This window comes from Lissotriton vulgaris, chromosome 8 (assembly GCF_964263255.1).
Source record: "Lissotriton vulgaris chromosome 8, aLisVul1.2, whole genome shotgun sequence".
Classification (NCBI taxonomy): Eukaryota; Metazoa; Chordata; class Amphibia; order Caudata; family Salamandridae; genus Lissotriton; species Lissotriton vulgaris.
In genome coordinates, this window is record NC_141696.1 from 1,307,568,530 (window position 1) to 1,307,594,822 (window position 26,293).

The following is a 26,293-nucleotide window of genomic DNA, read 5'->3' on the forward strand; positions in this document are numbered from 1 at the left end:
GCCATTCTCATTTGCTTGCTTCCTATTTGATAGCTTGCCTTCTTCTTGTATTTGTCCTTCCCTTAGAGCATAGATAGATTGCCATTATTTTGATTGGATAACTTGTATTCTTTGACGGTCCACATTCAGGGAACTATATTTTTCTAAGTCCCCGCCCCTTATGAGAGTTCACGTTTTCCATCTCCCACCCTGATATATGCTGCCTCCTCCCCCCAAACACCTGCACACAGCATGCACTCAGAGTTGCAACCTCATTCACCCCACCACCCAAAGCTCATTCATTGCTTTCCAAACCCCATCAAAGGCTTTTATTTTCAATATTATTTGTTCTGCTCCCTGGGTCCACCTTCAAGTGCTTCTATTGCTCCCTATTGTGTACCCCCAGCACCCTCCTGGCTCACAACCCACTCCTCCGGTGATCCCTAAACTTCGATCGTCCTCTTTTTTAACAAATATATTTTAATTATTCTGGCAGGGCCAGGCAGCCAATTGCTGCCAGCTGTTCCACCTTAAAGTCTTTTCACAACATTTATATACTTTTTTTTTTAAATGTATTGGTATATCTTGTATCTGGGAAAAATAAAAACACAACTAGCACCCATGTCATTTCAAAGTATACAAAAAAAGTGATGGATGGAGTCCTTGAATTAATCTCATCCACTGGTAATCACTCGGGCCGCATTCCAGACCATCGTTATTTTGCTCACCATCCACCTCAGTTTGGACCAAGCCATATGCAGATCAGTCTTGGTCCTGCTCCAAAGGAAAAAGTTCAGTCCGAACTGCCAGGGCAGGTCCTTCCTGAACCGGAACACAAGTAACCAGAACCAGTTTCGTCCTTGTTATGGGCTCATCAGCAGGGTATAGCTTGGTTCCAGTCACACAGAGTGCATGTCATTTCATAGGCATGGATATATATAGGTGGTCCCACAAGCACTCACTTATGTCATCTCTTATGTGCACGCCTATGAAATGATGGTGTCAGTGGTTGTAGTAATGTCCCTTATTTTTCTGTTGACCAATTCATGCACAGCATTGCCAACTAAAATGCTCTTTGAAGATGGTGCACAGCATCGGCAAACAGCATTGGCAAAGCCAATAGATCCCAAAGACAAGCCCTATTGACTTTGCTGGTGCTTGTTTCTGGCAACTGATTGGATCTCGCCTGCCGACAGAGCATGGACTGTCGCTTTCCGAGGGGTATTGTTTACTATGAGGGACTTGGAGCCGACCCAGTGCTTAATATTCATTGGCTTCTTTGTCACTTTTTATTGTATTTGCTGCCTCTTGATTGGCCAGCACTTACCAGTGCCATTTCCTGTTCTTTCATTTGGCGAATGAACCAAGTACTGATTGATTTAGTTGGATTGGTGTCCTTCCGCTCCTCACCATTCCACTCTGCACAATTGCACTTTAAACAATTCCACTCCATTCCATGCCACACAATTCTACTCCACTCAGTTCCACTCCACGCCACACAATTCAACTACACTCCACACAATTCCACTCCACACACTTCCACTCCAGGCCACTCTAATTCACTCAGTTCCACTCCACTCCACATAAGTCCACTTCATGCCACACAGTTCCATTCCACACAATTCTACTTCACTCCACACAATTCACTCAATTCCACTCCACTCTATGCCACACAGTTCCACTCCTCTCCTCTCATTTCTGCTCTACTCTATTCAACTCTATGAAAATTCCGCTCCGCTCGACACATTGCCAACCTACTCCACTGCAGTACAGTCCAGCAAAGCCAGTAGATCTCTCATATGCGAGACCTATTGGCTTTGCCAATGCTTGTTTTTACTGCTATTTCTACTACTGAAAGATGGGAAAGAAAGTGATCTTAGCACAGCAAACCTTTTGTTGATGATATAGAAAAAACACACACTTTCTTCAACAGCATTTATTTCCCCCAGAAACTAACATTTTGCTACGTTTTGCCACTTCTTCCCAGTGCATTTCAAATGAATCCACAAATATACCTTTCGAATCCCCAAGATGTGGAGAAAAAGTACACACATTTGGCCACAGTATCTTCTGTACTAAGACAAGTTATGAAGTCTTAATCAGAAACTGCCACAAATATCAAACAGGGGTCAGCATGGTGAAGGGGGGAGGAGGAGGAGGCACGAGCTCAGTGGAGCCTCAGCACTTAAGGGGATAAGAAGAAGGGCTCTACATGTGAATTATAGAAAGTATGTACTTGCAACATAAATTGTCTAACTAGGACATCTCTCCTCCCTCTATGCTCATTTAAAAGGTGATTACAGTTTAGTATGTATCTAAATAACATGGTTAGATTTCAATCATGCAGAGACATATGAAACACACTTTACAATTTTTAGAAAACATTACCTTGTTTTTGGAGTTTTTCAGTGATCTCTCTGCAAATAAATTGACAAAAATGAGATTTCATGGACCAATATTACTTGAAACATGTACAATACATGGATAAAAATAAAATAAAAGCATACCAATTCATCATGAATGGGTGAAATGTCTAAATAGGACTCCACACTTCCAGATTATACCAAACCTCCCAAAACTTTGCCCCCTCATGCATTCCCCATTACTCAATATATGCAAGAATACCCAAGTGTATATAAAAGAAAAACAGGATACAGAACTCATGCTCAATATTTAATAAATGCCTTTTTAAAACCTTGTTGCAAGAGTTGCAGAATGGTTTCTGGGGGACACATACTAGGAGAAAAGCCCTTATCTTCACACCACTTAGAAAAAGAGGTCCGGTAATGAACAAAACCTTCTAGTGGATAACCTTCTAGAAGCCTGAATGGACTCTGGCACAGCATGAGTCATACCTAACTTCCTCAGCTGATTCCTTTCAACTCGTGAGTCACTAAACTCAACAACTGGAGAAATAGAAGAGGTAATAGAGAAAGGGCCACTCTTTTGTTATATTCTCATACCAGTCCACAACATGGGTAAAGAAAGAGACACGATAAAGTTTAAAATATTTAGTTTAACGCCTTGCTCTAAGATGCAGTATTTTTGCAAGCATAAGCAGACATATGATTACAAATAATACGATCAGCATTGTTACAACTCCATAAAACACAAAAGGAGAAATCATATTATAATGATGGTGGGAACAGGTTATATAGCACCTAGCATGCCACCCTCCCTAGCTAGGAACTATGTTTTTATAAAATATAGAAGGTCTCCTAAGCTTGAATAGGAGACCCCATACTTTAAAGATCAGCAGAAGTGAATCACATCAGGATCTGCAATAGCTCTCTGTCTCTCTGGTAACAGGCTTCCTTTCAGAGTGTCTAAAACATGCATACTGTGTGATATTAAAGTCGCCAGATTTTCAGCTAGCTGCAGCTGCGTGCTTATTATTAGGCCTGGGCGAAGCACTACGCTACGCTCGCGGAGTTTGCGAAGTTTGCGCAACTTCGCACTACGCGAGCTGCACGTAGCACAGTGTGAACACGTGTAGTGCAGCGTAGTGTAGTGCAGCGCTCATTTTTTGCTTGTTCGCGGTCCTGAACGTCATGTTCGCGACAGCGAGCAAGCAAAATGACATCCCGGCGAGATTCTCAACGCGGGGAGGTAAGGTTTCTCATTGTGAGTGGTTGCGCATGCTCCCGACCGCTCTCAATGAGAAACTACCAGTTCACGTTGAGGGAGCTGCAGCTCGAATAATAATCTTCTCGAGCAGCAGAAAACTACTGCTCGCACTGTGCAAGATGCCGTTTTCAATGATTGCACAGTGCTGGATGCTTGTCCGCACTGTGCAATCATTGAAAACACATCTTGCACAGTGTGAACATGCTACTACGCAGCTCGCGTAGTGCTACGTGAAGTTCGCATAGTGCGAAGTGCACTTCGCGTACCGCTACATCGCGAACTACGCCCACCCTTACTTATTATGTCTAGTGCATGAGACGATCAGCCCAAACAACACAGAACATTGTTTTGATAACCTTGGAAGCTTCAGCACTCACTGTGCAGACTAAGGTCGAGATGTAAGTCTAGGGATGTTGAAAACAAGCCATTCTCATGTGAAGCAATTCAAGCAGCCTAACTTACAACAACAGTTACATATAGTGTTGTGTGCAAAAGCAGCAAAAAGGTAAAATGGCATTTAAACTTGTAATATGCCTATGCTAATATAGCAATGTGCGCAAGTAAGGCCCAGCCCTCACTACACCCTCCCGTGATTGGAACACGCACAGAACGGGGGGTAATTTGAAACGCAGAGCTCAAGTTCGAGTGAGACAGAACCAAGTTCAAATTTTGCCAAACAGTAAAATTCAGTCTACACGATGCAGGGGCTGTATAGAGTTCAAGGCGCAGAATGTGAACTGAGTGATAAAAAAAATTGAAAAAATAATGAGTCACAAATGCATCAGACGTAAAAAGCACTTAAATCCAAAAGTGTATAAGCACAGTATGTTGCAACTGCTTCCAAGAGGAAGTCATTGTTCTCATCCGAAATCATTTCAGCCATCCACTTCAATAAAGGGAAAGAACACACATGTTCTTCGAGAGCCGGAGCCTCTAGCACTATCAGAGGACAACTCGGGTGTTCTTCGAAATAACTGCGTGCCAGAAAATCATGGGCTGCAGACCATATGTTCCAATTACCTAGGACTCCATGTGCTGCTCCGCAGGCCATTATTCCAATACTAGAACAGTGTAACTCATGAGCAACTAAGGGACTCATTAGTAGATCATAATCCGGGTTAGGAGACACCCTGTTGCAGAGACACAAATCCCCGGCCTACTCGAAACCGCAATCCAGGCAATGGAAGACAGGCTGCACGCATGTAAAATACGAGAACCGGAAAGATAATCCATACGCCACACTTAATGTAGGCAGCGGGAGCGCTCCATAGTAAGCAAGCATCCGGTTACGAAACTGGAGCAGAAGGGGCATGTTGTCGTGGGGCACAGATTGTGCAGCCATTTTTGAGCAAGCATATCAACAGCAGTACACCAGCAGCCAAGGGGAGAATTAATGGTAATTCGCCAAAGAGGCTGGAAAAAATTTTATGAAAAAATGCCGGTATCACACCAAATATAGTTTGAAATGAAGTCACAAGGCCAGAACTTACAATTTTAAAAAAGTGCGCCAAGCCTGTGGCTGATTAGGCATTAAAGATTGAGTGAATCAAAGACCCGAAATGCAGGGGGAGATAAGTATTTAAGAGCGCATATACCTTGGTACGAGTGTTTGCCACGTGAAGGACGAATGTTTCACGCGAAGATGTAAGGTTTACTTCTTTTTGAGACAAAAGAACCCTTTTTTCGACTCATCTTGTAGAACTGTGCTTTCAAGGTCGGAATGAAAGGCCAGATGGATAGATCGAGCTTCCCATGTTGAGGAGGAAACAGCACATTTTTGCAGCAGACTACACGTTGGGAAACAGTCACAATGTACGGTATTCCTGCCAGCATACCACAGCAGTTTTGATTATTTAAAAGCAAATAACTACTGTTTGCTACCAATGTGAAAGTCGGGGTTATTGCTGGGACAGGATTTCCTTTTAAAATGCACGCTAAATTCAGGGCGTTTGAATTACAAGAGCCGTGCAATTGGTTATTCCTGCATACTGATGAGTAATCAGGTGTGGAAGTGCAATCTTCACCTTTCAAATAAACTTCTTTACCCTCCCTCAGGCACCTATAGGTAAATGGCAGAGACCTAGCTTCATGGAGATAAGCGCTACCGAAAGGTTCAAACCTGCCTATGGCATAGAACTTCATACATGAATCAAATTTAAATAGCGGAAAAGGCAATGTTATTAAACCATGAATGAGCCATACAGTTGAATTAGATTTGGTAACAGAAAAAGGCAACGGTTCTAACTTTTCAATATGCAAAAGTGAATATGCTGCATCCTTCATCGACATGAACTGTTGCTTTACAGTCAAATTAAATAGTAACAATAAAGAAGAAGTATTCATGTAGTCCCAAGGCACTTTACCAGCCTTCAACGTTTGTAATGTCCAAGCAAATTGCATAATGGAACGTAACTGATTTTGACCATGATACAAAACAGACACTTCATCCTGGACGATATCAATAACTGAAGAAACGATATTGTCCAATGTGTAAATTCGGAAACAAAGGGTGTTAATGCTGTTTTCAACAACTGCAAGTACTTTTTCTAAATTTGCTTGATCTATTTCACGTAATCTAGAAGCTGCTTCAATTTGCGATTGTTTCCAAACTTCATTGTAAACAGCATATACCCATTGTTTTGCTCTGCCTCCCACAGGGCCCTTAACAAAGTCATTCAGATCAACATCTTCAGTTAATGTGGAGAGATGGTGTTTGACTGACGCTAAGGTGGAATGTTTGAGCCAGTTCTGACATAACTTGCCTACCGAATAGGTAGTAACCGAATGATCACTTTGAAAACTGGGATCTACTCTCACCTGTGTATAGCCAGGGTCTGACCCAGAAAAGGATGTTAGCATAAATCCGAACTTTTTTGCCATAATAACCAACCTCGGGAATCGAAACTGGAAATGTTAAAAGAAGAATTGAGCAACAGAGACTGTAATTCACTAAGGGACAAATCTGTATGATTGTACCATGTCGGGTATTCTACTAAATCAGGAAGAGAGGAAGCATTTAATTTTTCAGAGGTAGCCAATCCAAAGCAGGTTGTCTGCAACATTGTCAAATTCAAAAACAACATATGTTTCGGGATGAGACATGCATGATACAAAGCCTCAGTGCCTTTTACCTGCCAGTCTTCCGAAACCCAAACAGATTTAAGATCGATAGATTATTTCCACGGTTCATAGTCCCCAACTGATAATTGGTCAAGACAGGACTTAGAATTTAATAATTTAGTGTGGGTAAGTCTAACTTTGGAAGAGGACTCGCCAGTCTTCTTAAAAGAAAATGCATCAAGATTGGAATGATTAAAATCTGTAAGTTTTTTCAAAAGAGTTTTTGAGCTGCCCTCAACGGGAGCTGGACAATGTTCCCATTGTTTATAATTAACCACATTTCTAAATGTGTTAGCTTTGTGCAGAAAATGGTTGCCATAGTGCTGGTAACAAAATAAATCAGCATAATTGGCTGAGTCCAAATATAAATCTTCAGCATCAAAAGCAGCATAATATTTCAAATCAGAAAACAAAGCCTCTATGGCCTGGACATCCCAATCATCAGAGTGTATATTTTGTTTGACCAGGTCCCCCATTGAAACACGTAGTACATTGGGAACATTAGTAACCTCTGTGGGGCCATGGATTTGAAATCTTGAAGCATCCCATACAATCCCATCTAAAACGGGCCAAGCAGTGATATTAACAAAAGTCTGGTCCCTCTTCATGATGTGAGATGAGGACTTGGGTGCCAAAGTACCATCAATTAACCAAATTGAAGTTCTTTCTTTAACTTAGTGTCCATTTACCAAACGGAAAAAATACACTACAAATCCAATCGACATGAACCACAACAAAATTAAAAAGCACCAGCCAAATGTAAGTCCAAGGGGGTATTAAAAAGTGTTTCTTAAACCAAACAGCAAAAATCGACATTTTCGATGGAGACTTTGATGCAACAGAGTCAGTGTCAAATAAAAAGCATGACTGGTTAACTGCAGGGGTTTTCAAATCAGGCATCGACAAGTTTGTAGGGTAGGTATACTCTGTCTCATCAAGGGGATCACCAACTGGTGTATATTTAATAAAGGATCAGTAACTAAAGGCATCTTGATGGCCACGTCAGGCCTGGTGGAACTTGCCGAAGCTAAAAACAGAATTTCTCAGCAGTGCTAGACAAGAGACCACAGGAGTCATACTAAGAAGAATCAGCCACTCGCTGTAATTTGACATGGTCAATGTAGATGTACCTGTTTTGTTTGCGACCAGGAAGTGGTGGTAAAATTACTGTTCTTGTACCCTGCACGCCAAGCGCAGGAACCGGTGCACAATATGAGGGGCTGAAATCCTACTTGATCTCCACCTTCTCTCGGACCAGATCACCAACTCGGGGTAGCCAGCCAACTACCGGAATCTGAAGAGCAGTATCAGATGTGGAGGGCAATTGTTCCTATGCAAGACTGTCTCTGGTCTTTTGTAGGTCCTGTAACACAGTACAATGTTCATCTACGTCAAAGGATGCGGCAGACGCAGCCATGTTTAGACCCTCAAGATCCGGAATAAACATTTTGATGCCAAAGAGAATTTTGTATGGGGTCCGCCCACCCAGAGACCTTCTAGGGAGATTATTAAGTGCACGGTGCAGTGCTGAGACACCTACAGGTAGTTGCGCGCTTTATAAAGTGCATAAACATAAACATATAGAGATGGGCTAGCCAGTTCCGGCCTGTACCTAAAACCTTAGCTATCAAGGATTGCTTTAAGTCATGGTTCATCCGACCCACAACACTATTGCCCCAGGCCTGTATGGAGACGAAAATTTGACTTGTACCCCCAATGAACGCATGACATCCTTGTACGCCTTAGAGGCGAACGCTGGACCTTGGTCCGAATGAAAGGTACCACATGCAAAAATTCCCACAAAGACACGCAAATCCCTGATGACAGTGTGGGCATCAGTACTCCTTTGTGGCCACACCCAAACAAAGCGTGTGCACGAATCAACTGCAACTAAGATGTACTCATACGCAGTATCAAAGGAGAAAGGACCACAGTGATCTAAATAAACACACCGAGTGGTTTATTAGATATGTATAACTGTGTTTGGGGCGGGCGCGCAGCCGCTGAAGGTTTAATCTGCTGGCAAATGTCACAATGAAGGACATAATCACGCGTCTGTTTGTACAATCCGCACCACCAGTAACGTTGTTGTAAGAGGGATACAGTAGCTGACTCGCCGGCATGAGCCGAGGCCATACCCTCTTGAACAGCTGTTATCAAGGCTTGCCTGCGGTCCGCTTTGTGAATCAACCTGTCATCAACGTCGTCAATTCTCACATAGGGAACTTTATAAGGACTTAAAACATAAAAGTATTTAGAAGGGAAACCTCTAGGGTAATTACCTTCCTTCTCTGTTGCAGCAATAGCTGCCAAGATGTCATCATCAATCTTACTTTTGGAGCGTGTAACTGCTCCTACTAAGTATGTCGCAACTGCGGTCTTCGCTGCTTCATCAGCAAGACAGTTACCAACAGCATGTACCCCCACGCGTTGGTGACCAAGAGTATGAATTACAAACATGAGTGGGAGCTTTTCTTTAAGTCAAAGAGATAGTGGAAGGTGCACAGCGTTTCTTTTATAGCAAGTTGTAAGTATCTCTCATGGGTCGAGGGTGCCGCCTGGGTGGCGTCGCTTGTCGTCGGCGACCTTTAGTAAGCATACACAAGTTGTACTCCCAATAATCATTAGAAGCATCCCCTGGCGCTCCACTCATTCATCTTCTGGCGTACCAGAATTCCATAAATATCACAATTCTGTGGTCTCAAAAATGTCTTTTATTCATCATTATTCTCATTCGTTTCTTTTAAAGTCTTATATTCTATTGCTTTTCATATAAACCAACATTTAGTTAGTCCAATGCATTTCGGGCTATGATGCCCTTCATCGGGCTACCGCTATTCATGTTCGAGTAAGACTAGAATTGTCGATCGTGTGGGAGACGCTGCGGCGTCCTAAAATACATGCAAAACTTCGGCAATATTACCGTTTGAACATCTAAACCTTTTGGTCCCGGATGAAGGGCATCATAGCCCGAAATGCATTGGACTAACTAAATGTCGGTTTATATGAAAAGCAATAGAATATAAGCCTTTAAAAGAAACGAATGAGAATAATGATGAATAAAAGAAATTTTTGAGACCACAGAATTGTGATATTTATGGAATTCTGGTACGCCAGAAGATGAATGAGTGGAGCGCCATGGGATGCTTCTAATGATTATTGGGAGTACAACTTGTGTAAGCTTTTCTTTAAGCTCAGCCACTCAAACCCATAGAATCTTGTGTTTAATTGTGCTACCTTTGGAATTGCGATAGTCATTCTGAGTCAAAAGAATAGATTGTCATTGTAGGACTGAACACAGTAGTAAGAGTCACTCACTATAAGAGTAGTCACACAAGGATCTGTCTACTCCAGTGCAAGCACCAGAGCACATAGCTCTGCCAATTGGGGGGTACAGTCCCCTAATGTCTGTGTATGCACAACATCGGACTTGAACTCTCCATTCACCATAGTACCTACCACTTTTGCGCAGGCCGCAGAATAAGCATGCTTTGAATCTGTCGCCGGTACAAAAGGGGGTGGTGCAAAAGAGGGTGGTGATGGACGGAGCATCTGAATCAATCAAACACTCACACCCAGTCAAAAGATCTGGGTTTAATCCATCATCGTTCTTTAGCCCACTCTACCACCCCAGTTCAGACATGGCTATATGCAAATCAGTCTGACCCTGTGCCTCATGGGAACAGTCCAGCCCGACCTGCCAAGCCATGTCTTCCCTGGACCGGAGACAAGCTTCCGAGGACCGGATTCTGGCATTGAATCTGTCGCCGGCTGCACCTATCCGTCTGTGTATATGATACAATGAAAGTCCTCCAGCTGGCGCATGGTCAGAGGAGCAGGGTGAACAATTTCATACTGCAAGTACTCTTGATTTTGCAAAGAGGAGTCAAAAATGAACGGGACATTCGGAGATGTCAATGACGTGGCCCATTGTATCCACCTCAGGTGCAAAGCTTTTGAATTCGGTACACTGGCTTTTGTCACTGCCTCCAAGGCAGGATACGGTGTAACAACCAACATGCGTTTCCCCTGCGACAGTGCCCATTCTTTCAGAATCGCCATCTGCACTGCAGTCAAAACTTTTTCCACAGTGGAAAACCGCATTTCAGCTGAAGTGTACAAGTATGACTTGTAAGCTATAGGGACTGTGTCACCCTCATTAAAAGTCAGGTACGTGAAACCCACTGCGCCTGGCACAATTCTTATCACCAGGTTTGTGTGGGTGTCACAAGTTAGTAAGAATTTAGATTCAAGAATATCAGACTGAAAAGATTGCAAAATTGCAGAATGTTCAGGCAGCCAGTAAGATTTGGTAAAAATAGGTTGTACCAAGGTATAAAGCGGCTTGATACGCAGGGCATAATCAGGAATGTAGGTACGACCAAAATTCAAAAACCCAGCAGAGATTGTAGTTTTTTCAGAGTTGTCAGAGCGCACAGCAGTGCGCATTTCTCCAGGAAGTGAGGTGCCAAACCTCGACCTTCATTATTGAGCTCATAGCCCAGGAACAACACTGTGTACTCTGCAATGTGTGACTTTGCAAAGTAAAATTTGTAACTGAAGTCCGCAAACATACAGATGATGCGGTCAACACGACAGAGATGCGGCCATAATTTGTCGTCTGGGAGATAAATGTCATCAACATACGAACATGCATCAGGGTCGAGTCTCTCTAGAAGAGAGACTATTCGGGCGGCAAAGACGCCAGGACTGTTCTTATAGCCCATAGCTAATCCTCTGAACTGTTTTTGTTTACTGCCACAGGGGAACGCTGTCCATTGACTACTAAGAGAGGACAGATTATGGCTAAAAAAGACATTGCTAGAGAACGTGGGGGCGGGTTTGCACCCCACTCCGGACGCACAGCTTTAGAGCATAACAAACATGCCAGGAGTTGATCCAATTTATCAGTGTTGTTTATTTCCATTTTCGTCTTTCCATGTTTAACATTAATCATGGTTATTCAGTCACATGTGGGAAGCACTATGTTAACATAAAATCCTTAACGCTTTAGATATGCCTTGACGAGCCTTGTTCTATAGCATGGAATGCTACATAGATTCTCCTTGATTCAATCTTTTTCACCTAATGCATTTCGTGCCTTTCATGGCACTTCGTCAGGGGTTAAAACTACAAATTTAAAAACACAATTATTAGGCTACATCTTGAAATGATTTGTGTTCATCATATTAACATCCTATGTACTACATATCAACAGTACATGTTTGAGGCTAAAGTTCACCCCGTGATCGACGTTATGCCCGCAGAATTCATAATGATTGATAATATGAGTTAAACTCCCCTAATTTCATTACGTGCTTGTTGTCAAATGATTCCCGAAAATGCCTTCAAAGTAATCCCCTCAAACGATATAAAAGCTCCCTTATCTATCCCTTAAATTCCACATTGCAAAAAAAGTTACACAAACCCGTACCTCGAGTGTTTCAATGACTGCCTCTTCTCATTTCCAACTGCATGCTGAATGTTCAGCCCTCGCCTTCAACTATAAACACCTGTGTTGTATTCTAAGATCCTCCTATTTTTATCAAGTCCCACCCCTTGGACATGTCAAGTGTGGTCTTAAAACATTTACGCACGAGACTATCCACAAGGGCAGAACTGTGAGTATTTTGTACAGCGCAGGTCCGACAATGAGAGTTCAAGTGCCGGTAATCCAAAACCAAGCGGTACGAGCCATCAGGCTTGGTCACAGTAAAAAGAGGATTATTCATCGGAGACACACAAGTTTCAATCACACGTTGATACTCCAATTGTTCAAGGATTTCCGCCACGGGAGCTTCGCTTCACGTCGCATGAGATATTGGGATTGAGGCTGTGGCATAGACCGAAATGGTATCTCATGTCTGGGGGAAAGCTTGTCCCATCCACATTGAGTACGGTACAACGCCGGTGCTAGCACCTTAGCCCACTCTTCTGCAAAATTCAGGGCCTGCTCCTTTGGCACTGTGTGCGCGAAAGCAGGGAGGATCACCTCCTTCCCTTGAGGACCGGACAGAACGAAGGGTGGGGGCCAATCAGCCTCCGCTAACAAAATGTCATAGGTAGTAGTCGGATTTTCCCAAAATACGCCTTTTATAATACGTTGTATGTCACCTTCAATTAAAAGGACTATTTCATAAAGTCTTTCAGGGGGAGCCACTCTAGTGTCACCTGTCTCAACAGTAACGAACGTGTCAGTTACTGTCACCTTCAGAAATGGACGCAATGCTTCCTGCACTACTGTAATTTCCCTCGCGCTGTCTAACAGCGTCAGCGCCCATGTCAGGTTCTGAAGATGTGTTCTCACTATCCGTGGCATACCTCGCTGTTAAAGCGGCAAATTTCTCACTCTCGGAACAATCACCAATCCAGATCATCCATCCATTTCCCAACCATCGGCAGCTGAGCCGCACCCCACAACTTAGCTATATTGCATTTCGCTATACTACAAGCCAACGTTGCCCACACCTTTCCATGAGCGCTAGGGTCGGTCGGGTCCCAAACATTCAAAAGACAACGTCTCGCTTCCAATTCAAATCCCACTTCCCACACCTACCTCACCTTGGCATGAACAGCAGACCAATACCTTTGAACGTGGGCGCACTCCCACAAAATATGAAAAAAGGTTCCCAACTCACCACACCCTCTCATGCACTCTCCACTGTCGGCCAAACCCATTCGCACTAGCCGTGGGCCCGTCACATAACTGCGATGCAGAATCTTTAGTTGAACCAGGCGAAGCCTCATCTGGACAGCCACAACACGTGTAGAGGCCACCGCCTCCCTCCAATCCTAATCGTGCATTTAAATTATCCCCTGAGGCGGAAAGCCGGGGGTTAGGCTAGCACTTTTTTAAAAACGAACTAAATTGTTTTTATTACTGTGTGTTATGATGGAAGATTTAATTTCCTTTTAAAACATTGCACTCACCCGCGCTCTTGCACCTACTCGATCCCTGGTCCTCGTACAGCGATTTACAGCTGATGCGATCGAACTCAGGGACGGACGCCATCTTGGGGAGAACAAAGGGCAGCGCTCCAGTCTTGCGACGCCTCCCGCCCTCCCAGGTATAAAAGTGGCCTCTTACTCTGCACACAACATTTCACTGTGCATTTAAATTATCCCCTGAGGCGGAAAGCCGGGGGTTAGGCTAGCACTTTTTTAAAAACGAACTAAATTGTTTTTATTACTGTGTGTTATGATGGAAGATTTAATTTCCTTTTAAAACATTGCACTCACCCGCGCTCTTGCACCTACTCGATCCCTGGTCCTCGCACAGCGATTTATCGCTGATGCGATCGAACTCAGGGACGGACGCCATCTTGGGGAGAACAAAGGGCAGCGCTCCAGTCTTGCGACGCCTCCCGCCCTCCCAGGTATAAAAGTGGCCTCTTACTCTGCGCACAACATTTCACTGTGCATTTAAATTATCCCCTGAGGCAGAAAGCCGGGGGTTAGGCTAGCACTTTTTTAAAAACGAACTAAATAGTTTTTATTACTGTGTGTTATGATGGAAGATTTAATTTCCTTTTGAAACATTGCAATCACCCGCGCTCTTGCACCTACTCGATCCCTGGTCCTCGCACAGCGATTTACAGCTGATGCGATCGAACTCAGGGACGGACGCCATCTTGGGGAGAACAAAGGGCAGCGCTCCAGTCTTGCGACGCCTCTCACCCTCCTCCACCACTATATGAAGGCCAACACCTCCCGTCCGCGCAGCGGGCTGGAGGCAGCGGGCGCGACGGCGGCGCGCCAAAGGCGCGCCAAAGGCAAGCCCGTCTGCGCCCGTCCGCGCCAAGGACGCGACAGGCGCAGGACACTCTGGACCTTCACACCCCTCTCTTCTGTATCAGGCAAGCGACCTTCGTACTCTAAACAATACAAATATTTGTGCTTGTAACATGGACATGAGCAAGATTGAGGGACCTTTTTCTTGTAAACATTGCAAGTGGACCTCCCTCGAGCCCCCAGTTGAGAATACAGCCCCGCTCACCACCACTTATGCCGACACTGTACATTTTAAAGGTGGGCTGATAAATGCCCGTTCCATGTGTGGCCATAGCCAGGACATTAATGACCTTATTCTTGAGCAGGACCTGGATTGCCTTCTCATAACTGAGACATGGCTAACGAATAGCAGTAACCCAGACTTGGCAATAGCCCTGCCAGACGGCTATACTATTGTTAGGCAGGATAGAATGAAGGGGAGAGGAGGAGGTCTTGCTTTGGTGTTGAGAAACCATATAAAATGTCACACCTTCAATTTAGAACCTCTGCAAGGTACAGAGGGGCTTGGGTTCGCCATCAAGCTAAATGACACCACCTCCTTTTCAGGAGGGCTAATTTACCGCCCCCCAGGTTCTACAACTAAGTTTTTAGAATCACTGAGCGATTCCCTAGGTCAGCTCCTTCTCCGTTACCCTCATTTCACACTTCTGGGAGATTTCAATGTACATTTGGAATCTAAACTAGACACTCAAGTGCTTAATTTCCACCAAACCCTGGAGATTTTCAATTTACAACAAAAGGTAACGAAACAGACACATCAAGCAGGCCATATCCTGGACGGGATATGCACGAATTTTCCCCTTTTGAACATCCACACACCCATCCCACAAATTTGGACAGATCATAGTCTGATTCCCATTAGCATTAAAACGTCACGCCTCCCGAACTCACTGAAATTGAGTCAACAGTCAGTAAATAATATAAACTGGACCAAGGTCGAAGACAGTTTTAAACTTCAACCCATAATACAAACTCAGATTCCCAACTTGTCCGGCAATGCTGAACAAGATTCAATACACTTTCACAGCTGGATGCAGCAAGAGATTACAAAACGCGTTCCACCGAAACATCCCCGTAGAATGGAAAAAAGAGGAAAGAGGAATGCCCCCTGGTTCACACCAGAACTGGCAGCGCTCCACTTACTATGTAAGAAAGGTGAACGCAATTGGCGTAAAACCTATGATCCTGCCCACAGAATCCTTTATGTCCAACAGAGGAAAATATATGTAGCCTCTATTAAAATCGCTAAGAAGGAGTATTACACTAACGCTATAAAGGAAGCAAAACAAAAACAAAAAACATTATTTTCCATCGTAAAGACCTTTACGCATCCAAAAACCTTACAGCCGGAAATTCCACCCTCCTTAAAACTTTGCAATCAAATTGCAGATTTCTTTGTGGAAAAGATTGACCTTATACAAAAGGATTTCCCAATTCCTCAAGTCTATCAGCCCTCGATCCCCTCTCACCAGGGAGAAAATGCAACGGGTAGTCTTAGCTCCTTTACACCAGTGTCACTAACCCAAACCAGGGAAGTAATCCTCGCGTGCAAATCAGGTGCCCCCTCTGATTCGTGCCCCCCATGAATTCTTCATCAGGTAATCGAAGTGGTCTATCCTTTGATAAATAAGATGGTAAATACCTCTCTTAATACAGGTATAGTCCCACACTAATGGAAACAAGCAATCGTAAAACCACTGATGAAAAAACCCAACAAATCCCCCACAGAGTTGGCCAATCTACGCCCAATTTCACTTCTCCCAGTTCTGGGCAAGATTACAGAACAGATGGTATACAAAGAACTAAAAAGATACGTAGAGACCAACAATATCCTGCTTCCTCAACAATCGGGTTTTAGACCGAACCATTCCACAGAAACAGCCCTAATTGAACTCACGGACTCCATAAAAATCTTGCAGGACCAAGGAAAGAACGCTTTTCTAATTTTATTACACCTCACAGCGGCGTTCAACACCATCTCCCATACAATATTGATAAGGAGACTTAGAGATATTGGAATCTCAGGGGTAGTATTGACATGGATCATCTCATTTCTGACGGAGAGATCACAAACAATTGCATTAGGCCCCTTCCTTTCCAAAGAAAAAAAGGTACTGTCAGGAGTTCCTCAGGGCTCTATTTTGAGCCCACTCCTGTTCAATATTTACATGGTTCCTCTCATCTCCCTCATTGAATCATACGGCATACTTGTAACATCGTATGCCGATGATACTCAGCTCATCGTTCCTCTTGAGAAGAGTTCTACCAATGCTGAACAAAACCTCAAGAACTGTTAGAAGGATGTGTTTCTCTGGATGGATAAAAACCATCTTAAATGCAATGTAAATAAAACAGAGATTCTTCCTATGGGAAAGTCCCAGCATTTTTGTCCCAGCAAATGGTGGCCCGAAGACTCTCATGCTCCCCCACAAACTGTGATATCAGCAAGAAATCTAGGGGTCTTATTTGACACCGAGCTTTCATTTGACCAACATGTGAGGAATGTTGCAGGAAGTTGTTTTAGCATTATCAAATCCTTAAAGACATTTTTTTCGACTTCCTGCCCATCGACTCACGGAAAGCTGTCACTGTGGCTCTAATCCTCGCACCTTTGGATTACTGCAATGGCTTGATGGCCGGCGTTAAGAAAACCACACTAAAAGAACTCTAGAGTGTACAACATGCAGCGGCCAGACTTGTTCTTAAATTGCCAAGGAAATCCTCAGCGTCAGCTGCCTTAAAGACTTTACATTGGCTGCCTCTTCACAAGAGAATTTTATTTAAAATCTTGATTGCCGCCTTTCGAGCATTCAATGGCGCCGGCCCAAAGTATCTCATTAGGCGTTTCCCCCATTGCAATCCAACTAGGACATTACGATCCGCAGGAGAAAATCTAATTAAACTGGCCAAATTCAACTATAAAACCAAGGGGGGTAAGACCCTAACCTTCCTATCATCCAAGGCCTGGAATGCAATGCCCAAACACCTTAGATTGCTGACTCAGGAAAACCAGTTTAGGAAGCTTCTGAAAACCTGGATCTTCAATCTGCCAGATGAGTATGTAATGACAGCCATTTAACTCTGTACCTGTAATTGTATACACTTTGTTTTATTAGCGCCAGGATGCTCCTTCCGGAGCGATAGTTGCGCTCTACAAATAACCAATACAAATACAAATACAAATCGTTAAGCAACAAACCGTCGGCCGTCCATTGATCTTTGAGGGCCACCAACGGATCCTCCGCATGATTAATTAGCTTCTTATAAACCAAAGAAATCGCTTTCGTCGGGAGGTGACCATCGAGCACCCTATCCTCCAACGGGGAGGCCTCCGGGGGCATCCCTCCAGGGGGAATGTTAGCCAGCAGCGCATGCCGAATCTGAAAATAACGGAACCTCTCACTCCCATGCATCTGATATCGTTCTTGCAGGGTCCCGAAGGGGAGGATACCATCCTTCCCCCAGAGATCCTCAACCCGGGAGATTCCAATAAGGTCCCACTTGTCCAATCCTTTAGATTTCCACAGGCTGCCCAATAGTTCCGAGTTCCAAAGGGGAGTTGCCAATGTAATTTTCCCCTCCCAGCCAAGGGAGCGGCTCGCCTCATACCAGACCCCAACAGCCACCGCCGTTGGTCCCACCAGTGGAAAACGCCCCCGCCTAGCATACAAAGCCCTCGTGAGTTCTCCCCCAGGAGCCTGACCACGGTCCATAATATAGCCGGGGTCAAGCGGTGACCCGTAAATAGCATGGTTAATCGCCACCAGCTGTGATGCCCAATAGTATTTCCTAAGGTTAGGCAAGCCAATTCCGCCGTCGTACCACGGCAATGTCAACTTAGCTTACGCTATGCGTGGTCTATCCTCCCAGAGAAGCTGCCTCCGAAGAGACTCGATCTCCTTGAAAAACGACGGCGGAACCGGGTCCATGGTGTTTTGAAGCACATACAAAAACGCGGGAGTGCCATAATTTTAAACAATACCGCCCGACCAAGAAGGGACAGGGGAAGCGCCTTCCAACGGTCAACATCCCGCCTAAGCCGAACCAGCAGAGGCAACAAGGTTTTGGAATACCGAAACCGGGGGTCTAGTGATATGAAAATGCCTAAATATTTAAAACCAACAGTTTCCAGCCTGACCGGGCATTGTGGGGGGATTTCTGGGGGGTCCCTGCCCAAAACGAACAAGAGCGACTTAGTCCAATTGATGGCAAAACCTGAATACCTACTGAACACTTTCAAGACATGCAAAAATGCAGTAAGCGATGTCCGAGGGGAGGTGAGATACAGCAAAATGTTGTCCGCATAGAGAGATATCTTATCCTCCCATTCAGATGTCCACCGGAGACCCCTAATCGACCTATCCCACCGGACCCAGGCAGCGAGCGGCTCAAGCGCCAAAGCAAAAAGCAAGGGGAAAGAGGACACCTCTGCCTGGTGCCCCCCCCAACACAAAGTCGGCGGACCTATGATTATTTATGACTACTCGGGCCAGAAGGCCTGAATACAGAAGGCGAACCCAAGAAATAAATTCCGGGCTCACCCCCAACTTATCCAGGGCCGAAAAAAGATAGGGCCACTCCACCCTGTCAAAGGCCATGGTGGCGTCTAGAGAGAGCAAGATCGTCGGCTCGTGTATCTGCGACGCCCCGCTAACGACCCCATGCAGTATTCGCAAATTAAGAGCCGTGTTCCAGCGGGGCATAAAGCCCGACTGGTCCGGATGCACCAGCGTGGTAATCACCTTGACCATGCGGTTTGCCAACAGTTTTGCCAGAATTTTGGGTTCGGCATTCAACAAAGAAATCGTCCGATACGTCGAACACTCAGTTTTCGGTTTGCCCTCCTTATGAAGAACAATAATGTTAGCCACCCTCAGGTCATAGGGAAGCCGGCCCCTCTCCCTACTTTCCAAAAACATGCCCCTCAGAAAGCGAGCCAACTTGTTCACATTGACTTTATACAGTTCGATTGGGAGCCCATTCGGGGCCGATGCTTTACCAGAGCGAACTCCCCTAATTGCCTGGGCCACCTCATCATTAGTAAGGGGAGAGTCAAGAAAACTTCTGTCATCATCCGAAAGAGCGGGCATCGGAATTTCCCTAATCATTTCCGCGTTCTCAGCCTCCGAATATAAACACTCAGCTGCATAGATCCCCTTATAATAGTTGGCAAAGACATCCACAATTTCCTGCAGGTCAGTGACCCTATCCGCCCCGGGGGACTGAAACACCGGGACCAGCTGTGACGCCCTGTCTCCCTTCTCCAACCAAGCTATCAATTTCCCCGCCTTGTCCCCATGTTCATAAATCCTACTCTGAGTGTCCAGTAGCTGTGATCTAGCATTATCACGGGCCAATGACAAATATTCATCTGTAAGAAGACTCAAGCGATGTAACCCCTCCGGCATGAATTCACGCGACACTTACAACTCCAATGCATGCAAATCCGATTCCACCCTATCCATCTCAGCACGCACTTCCCTTTTCTTACCCGAGATAAACGAAAGCAACTCCCCCCGAAGGACTGTCTTATAAGCCTCCCATAGGGAGCATGCAGAAACCACCGAGTCAACGTTCTCCTGAAAGTACCTGTCCGCCACCGCACAATCTCTCTCTTGGCCCCGGGGTCCCTAAACCTCCAAGCACCTATCGGGGCAACACACACCAGATCACCTCCGCCAAGATCGAGAGTAAGCAAAACAGGGGATTGATCTGACACCCCCCTAGCCAGATGGCGCACTTCCCGGACACAGGCGGCTTGCGCTGCCGGAACCAGAACGTAATCTATTCGAGAGAGAGACTTGTGTGCCGCAGAAACGTGCGTAAAATGCGCCTCGTCGGGGTGTCTGAACTTCCAGCTATCCGCCAAACCCATGGTGTCAACAAACTCAGCCAGCCACCTCTGGGAGGGCAACAAGTCGCGAGCCGGGCACCGATCAATCACAGCATTGAAGTCGCCACCGACAACCAACAATCCAACTGGCAAGGACAAAAGAATTTTCCCAAGGTCGCAAAATGTGTCTGACTGAAGGGCTGGAGGAACATAGACAGACAAAAAAGTTACTGTTCTCCCCTCCCACAAGCCAGAGACCCCGACATGTCTCCCCCTATTGTCGATCCACGTAGCCTGTATAGCAAGTGTAAAGGCCTTCTTAATCAAAATCCCAACCCTTCGTGACCCAGTCATGAAACCCGCAGGCGCCACCAACCTGTACCCCCCTCTGTGAAGTGCCATACATCGCTTACCCATGAGATGTGTTTCCTGCAGCAACACCATTTCTGGGGAGTGTCTACGAATCAATTGACTCACCATACCCCTCTTAATCTTGTCCCCTAGACCGTTCACATTCCAACTCAGTGTGGAGATCCCCATAGCCCCTTTAACGGAGGACATTTAAAGAAAAGCGACCAAGATTATAGTGCCAAAACGCCCAGTGCCAAACAAAAATACATACAAAAACACAATAACAAACCCCAACCTCAACCCCCCAACCCCCCTCCCTGCACCCCTGCATAAAGATCGCACTCATCCCCAACTATCAGTGTGCCTGTCGCCCCCAAATAACTATATATCTAAAAATAGAACACAGAGGAGGGCCTACGGACCAGCCCACCCACCCCCAGCCCACTTGCCTTAAGTTGGCACCCCCTAAACGATGTCGACCCGCTAGGTCAGTGCCATCAGCCCCCTGGTACTCGGACGTCCTTAGAGATGCCAAAATAGTATGCAAAAAGCTAGAACGGATTTGGAGGTCCACCTATTCGGAGCATGACAAGGAAAAGCTTAAAGCCGGCCAAAGGGCCTATAAAGACGAGATCAGGCAAGCTAAGAGGGCATACTTTACGGAGCGTATTGAGAAGGCTAAGAACTCCTCAAAAGAACTTTTTGATACTGTCACCAGTCTGGCCTCTCCTAAGGCGGTGATGGTCCCGCCTAATCTAGAACTCTGTGAGTCCTTAGCAAAGTTCTTTCAGAATAAAGTTCAGGTGATATTTACCTCTCTTGAACCTCAGGTGGCTCAGAGCCTCCATGACACTCCCCATAAGAATTCCCATGCGGGATCCACGGGGGCTACTTTCTCAACCTTTAAACCTGTGGAGGCAGAGGAAGTAGCAAAACTGTTGCTAGCCACCAAATCTAGTTCACCTTACGATCCTTGCCCCACTTCTATTGCTAAACTGGCGGTTGGCCCTATTGCGAACCAACTGGCAGGGATTTTCAACTTAATGTTTGAAAAAGGCAATTTCCCTACGATCTGGAAACGGGCCTCAATCAGCCCGCTCCTCAAAAAACCCTCCCTGGATATTGCGGACCCCAACAGCTATAGACCAATATCCAGGTTGCCACTGCCTGCGAAATTGGTTGAGAAAATTATGAACTCCCAACTCTGTTCTTTCCTGCGCAATTCTAAAGGTCTAGACTCAGCACAACATGGTTTTAGAGAGGGTCACAGCACTGAGACGGCTCTGATTAAGTCCACAGAGGAGATCCGGAAGGTGCTTGACGAAGGGGGCCAGGCAGTGCTGATTCTTTTAGACCTGTCAGCAGCCTTCGATACCGTCCACCATGCATTGTTACTAGATCGGTTGGAGGGCTGCGGGGTTCGCGGCCAAGCACTCAAGCTCCTGGAGGCCTTTTTAACTGAGCGGGTACAAGTGGTGGCCATGGGGGAGTATGAATCAAGACCTTTCGAGCTCCCGGGGGGGGTCCCGCAGGGATCCTCCCTAAGCCCCACTTTATTCAACATCTACGTAGCCGCTCTTGCCCCTGTAATCAGATCCTTCGGGTTCGAGTTAACATCATACGCCGATGACACCCAGATTGTGGTCTCGGTGCTCCCGGGGACTGAGAGGGAGGTGGCAGGCAGGTTTCAGGATTGCATGTCGGCAGTCAGCTCTTGGATGGCAAAAAGCTGTTTAAAACTGAACTCATCAAAGACTGAGGTGATCATTTTTGGCCCAAGTACTAATCTTTGGAGCCCTAACTGGTGGCCCACTGATATGGGGGCCCCTCCTATCCCTGTTACAAAGGTGAAGAATTTGGGGGTCGTTATTGATAACCTTCTCACCTTCAAACCCCAAGTCAATGCGCTGAGTTCCTCAGTACATTACATTCTGAGAATTATCAGAAAGGTTCTACCGTACCTTCCTGAGGGCTGTAGAAAGACGGTGGTGACAGCCCTCGTCCTATCACGCATTGACTATTGTAATAGTCTTTTTCTCGAGGCACAACAGGGAGTGCTCAACAAGCTTCAAGTTTTACAAAATGCGGCTGCCCGCTTGATTGGGGGTTTGCCCAAGTTTTCCTCAGTCTCTAAGGAGTTGGATAAACTGCACTGGCTTCCGGTACGGAAACGAATTAGGTTCAAGGCCCTTTGTATTGTCTTTAAGGCACTGCATGGCCTTGGCCCAGTGTTCCTTCAAGATCTTTTTCAGTGGTATAGACCAGGTAGACAACTGAGGTCGGCCAGTCTGGGGCTGGTTAAAACCACCCAAATCAAGAGGGCACGCTGGGGTGGAAGGAGCTTTGTCAGGGGAGCTGCGATGGCGTGGAACTCCCTCCCTCTCTCCCTCAAACTCAATACAAATCTCCTGGCATTCAGGAAGGATCTAAAAACATGGCTTTTCTCCCAATAAGTACCTAGACTTTCGCTTCTCTGGAACTATCACTTCAGCGCCAGGACGCCGACTGGTATCAGTGCGCTCTATAAGTGTAAAAAATAAATAAATAAATAAATAAACATAATGGGTCATCAAAAATACTGCTCAGACTCACACACCCAAAATCTGCCCATAGTCAAGGCCCGGCAACCCAACGGAACCCATCCCCCTGTTATGGTATGCTGCCCCTCCAACAAGCCCCACTCAACACATCATTGTTCCTCGGTCTCCGCACAGTTCGCAGCCTCCCGGTCCGGGCGATGAAGCGTGTCCAACCAGTCCGCCACCACCTCAGGATTGTCTAAGAACCAGGCCTTCCCTTCGAGTTCCACACGGAGGCGGGCTGGAAACATCATTGCATATTGGATACCCCGGTCCCTCAGTTTCTTTTTAATCGAGATGAACCGTTGTGGCTGCTTTTGGACCGCCTGGGTAAAATCGGGAAAGAACAAGATCTTTGAATTCTCAAACTGTAAGGGATCCGCCGAACGGGCCGCCTGCAGGATAGCGTCCCGGTCACGGAAGTTCAGCACTCGAGCAATTATTGGCCGCGGAGGCGCCTCGACCCGAGGCCTGCCTCCAGGCACTCTGTGGGCTCTTTCCACAGTGAAGAACTTGCTCAGCCCCTTAAGCTTAAGTTGGTCAAGGATAAGGCACGTGACTGTAGACCTCTGTCCAATCCGGACCGCACCACCACCTACAACAACATGCGGAGGCTCAGCCAGCCCAGGCGCCACTTCTCGCAGGATCTTCAGGCGGGAGTCCACTCCCAGCACATGGAGGTCTCGACCACCACTAAATTGACCCACAACCAACGGTTAGAAGGCAAAGACTCTTCGGTTCCCGGCCCCTAGTCGTCCACATCAGCAGTCAGGGCTCCACTCCTCACCCGGGGGCCCACTCCTCCAGCAGACCTCCAGAGGCCACTCCACAGGACCTCACCGCCCTCTGGCACAATTCTGGCACCCAACTGCAGTCCGGGGGGGGGGGCGTAGCTGCTTCTCACCCCCCGTGCCACGATCCAGGCAATGCCAACGATGCTAGGGGAGGCCCGTTCCAAGCCCCCGGCACCTCCTCAATCAGGACAGCGCAAGGGCAAGAGCACCGGCTCCCGGGGCTCCAACGGGGCAAATCTCAGCCCCCCTCAATCTGCGGGACCCCCCTCCCACCCAGTGGGGGTCCCGATCGTGCCACAGCAGCCCCCGGGGCGAAACTCAGGCCCGACCCCCGACCGCCGACCGGGCCGGCAACAGGCCGTCCCGGCGGCCGATGTTATCACACTGCGGCCGGGGGACCAGGCCACGCAAGTCCCCAGCTTCAAATGGAGTGTAGGCCGCACTTGCCGAGAGGCGCTACGCAGTCCAGAGGGGGTCCCAAAAATCCAGGGTGGCACCGGTGGGCACCGCTTGGCTTCCCCCACCCGAATAACGAGGCAGGGAACAGGATGGGGATCAGGATGTGCTGGTGGCGGAGCAAGGAGGACCGGAGCTGTTTTTCAGGGGGCCATTACGGTCGCCAGCTCAGCTCCTCCTCTCCCCCCTTTTCCCTGTTTTTAATTCTTATTCCAATTCTGCTTCGGAAAAGAGGGACGCTCATCTTTATCAGAATACGCCACGTTAGGTTGCTTCTGCGCTGCTGTTTTAGCAAATGGCTTAACACCGAAACTATTGTGGCCAATGGTTTTATAAGCATCAGCAATGATTTTCGGTAACTGCCCCGGACTTATCGGCTTCGGGGACTGCGCGTAAAGTATTAGATACCTGGAAGCTCACAGCATCCCCCTTAACATTAGCAAGGACGAGATCGGAAACAACCTCAAATGCTCCAACGAGTCTCAGTCCCAATTCAACAGCCGCCTCCGCTCCGTGTTCATCCTGGACCCGCTTAATGACGGAGGGCAGGACAGCCATAGATGGAGTATCGAAGCGCTTAGTATAGACTGTCGCAAATATCTTACCCCAGGTCAGCAACCTCCGGTATTAAGTCTTTCTTCAAACTAATCGTCAGAATCCTGTGTTTCTCTACAGGAGATGTATTAGGAAATACTGCTTCCTGCTGGTCAAATTTCTCAGCAAGGCAAAAAGGTAGATCATCCTTTTCTTGGGGCCGCTTGCCCATAACCGAATTAACCATGACGGGATTCATTTTCATCCCGGTCGGTGTAGTTTGTTGCCCCACAGCGCCAGTCGGCCCTGCCTGGACGTGGCAGGAAACGTTTTGCACTAAAGCTCTAATGACCCCTACAGCAGAGGTTTAAAGGACTCTTGTTTCCCCTACGGGGATTGTCGAGTAACGCGGATGCGGAGTAAACCCGGCCAAGACCGGCCAAGTAGCTCCAGGGATGGACAAAGGACCTAATCTCACCACCGTTACTCAGTGGGGAAGGGCGCCATTAAACCAAACTTGATGCTGTCAAGAAGAAATTGGAATCTCCTGTGTCCTATAAGGAGTATACTCCATAGGCACGGCAGTTTGAGTGTAAACATGAAACGTATTGCTATCTGCATTCACCGCAGGGAATGTAACCCATGAGTAGAAAATCTCAAACGGGTAAGCCGCTTCTGCACCCTCCACAAAAACGACCACCATGCCCTCCTAGGGGACGGCAAACGTCTGCAAATGATTGCGGGCAGCCATCCAACTATGCTGGGGTATTTCAACATCACCCATAGCGACACAGTAGAGAAAAGACAATGTCAAAGAATTGTAGCACTAACGGGTAGTAACTCAAGTAAGAACCTTTTTAAATTATCAAGCTTGAAAATACCTATTCATCTATAGGTAGGTTAATCCGTTACCACTGTCAACCGGAAACAATAGTGAGGGGGTCGTGGACTGATATAAGCACTACTCGAGCCCCTCAAAATAAGACCACGTCGTTAGGTGCATCAAGTTGCATGGATTCTGCTCACACACAGAACTGTGCACAGAGATCCAGGATATCAGTGAATTGTGGTGGACCACAAAACTCACCTCAGTACCTAGAACCCCTAACCGACTAGCATCCGTGTCACATTAGCTCTTCGTCCTATAGCAAAGGTACCAATGATTAGACAACCCAGAACATGCGACTTAGGTTACTCTCAGGAATGGTGGAATCAAGAACACTCTTTTG

At 46.4% G+C, this 26,293-nt stretch overlaps 1 protein-coding gene across 2 annotated transcripts in view; it reads right to left on the reverse strand.

Moving 5' to 3' along the window:
• Positions 1–26,293, reverse strand: part of ELMOD1 (ELMO domain containing 1) — a 448,590-nt gene that overhangs the window by 145,167 nt on the left and 277,130 nt on the right. For both annotated transcript variants that reach the window (XM_086935243.1, XM_086935244.1), the window contains exon 4: positions 2,368–2,396. In XM_086935243.1, coding sequence (XP_086791369.1) covers positions 2,368–2,396 — 29 coding nt within the window. The remainder of the gene's footprint in view (positions 1–2,367; positions 2,397–26,293) is intronic.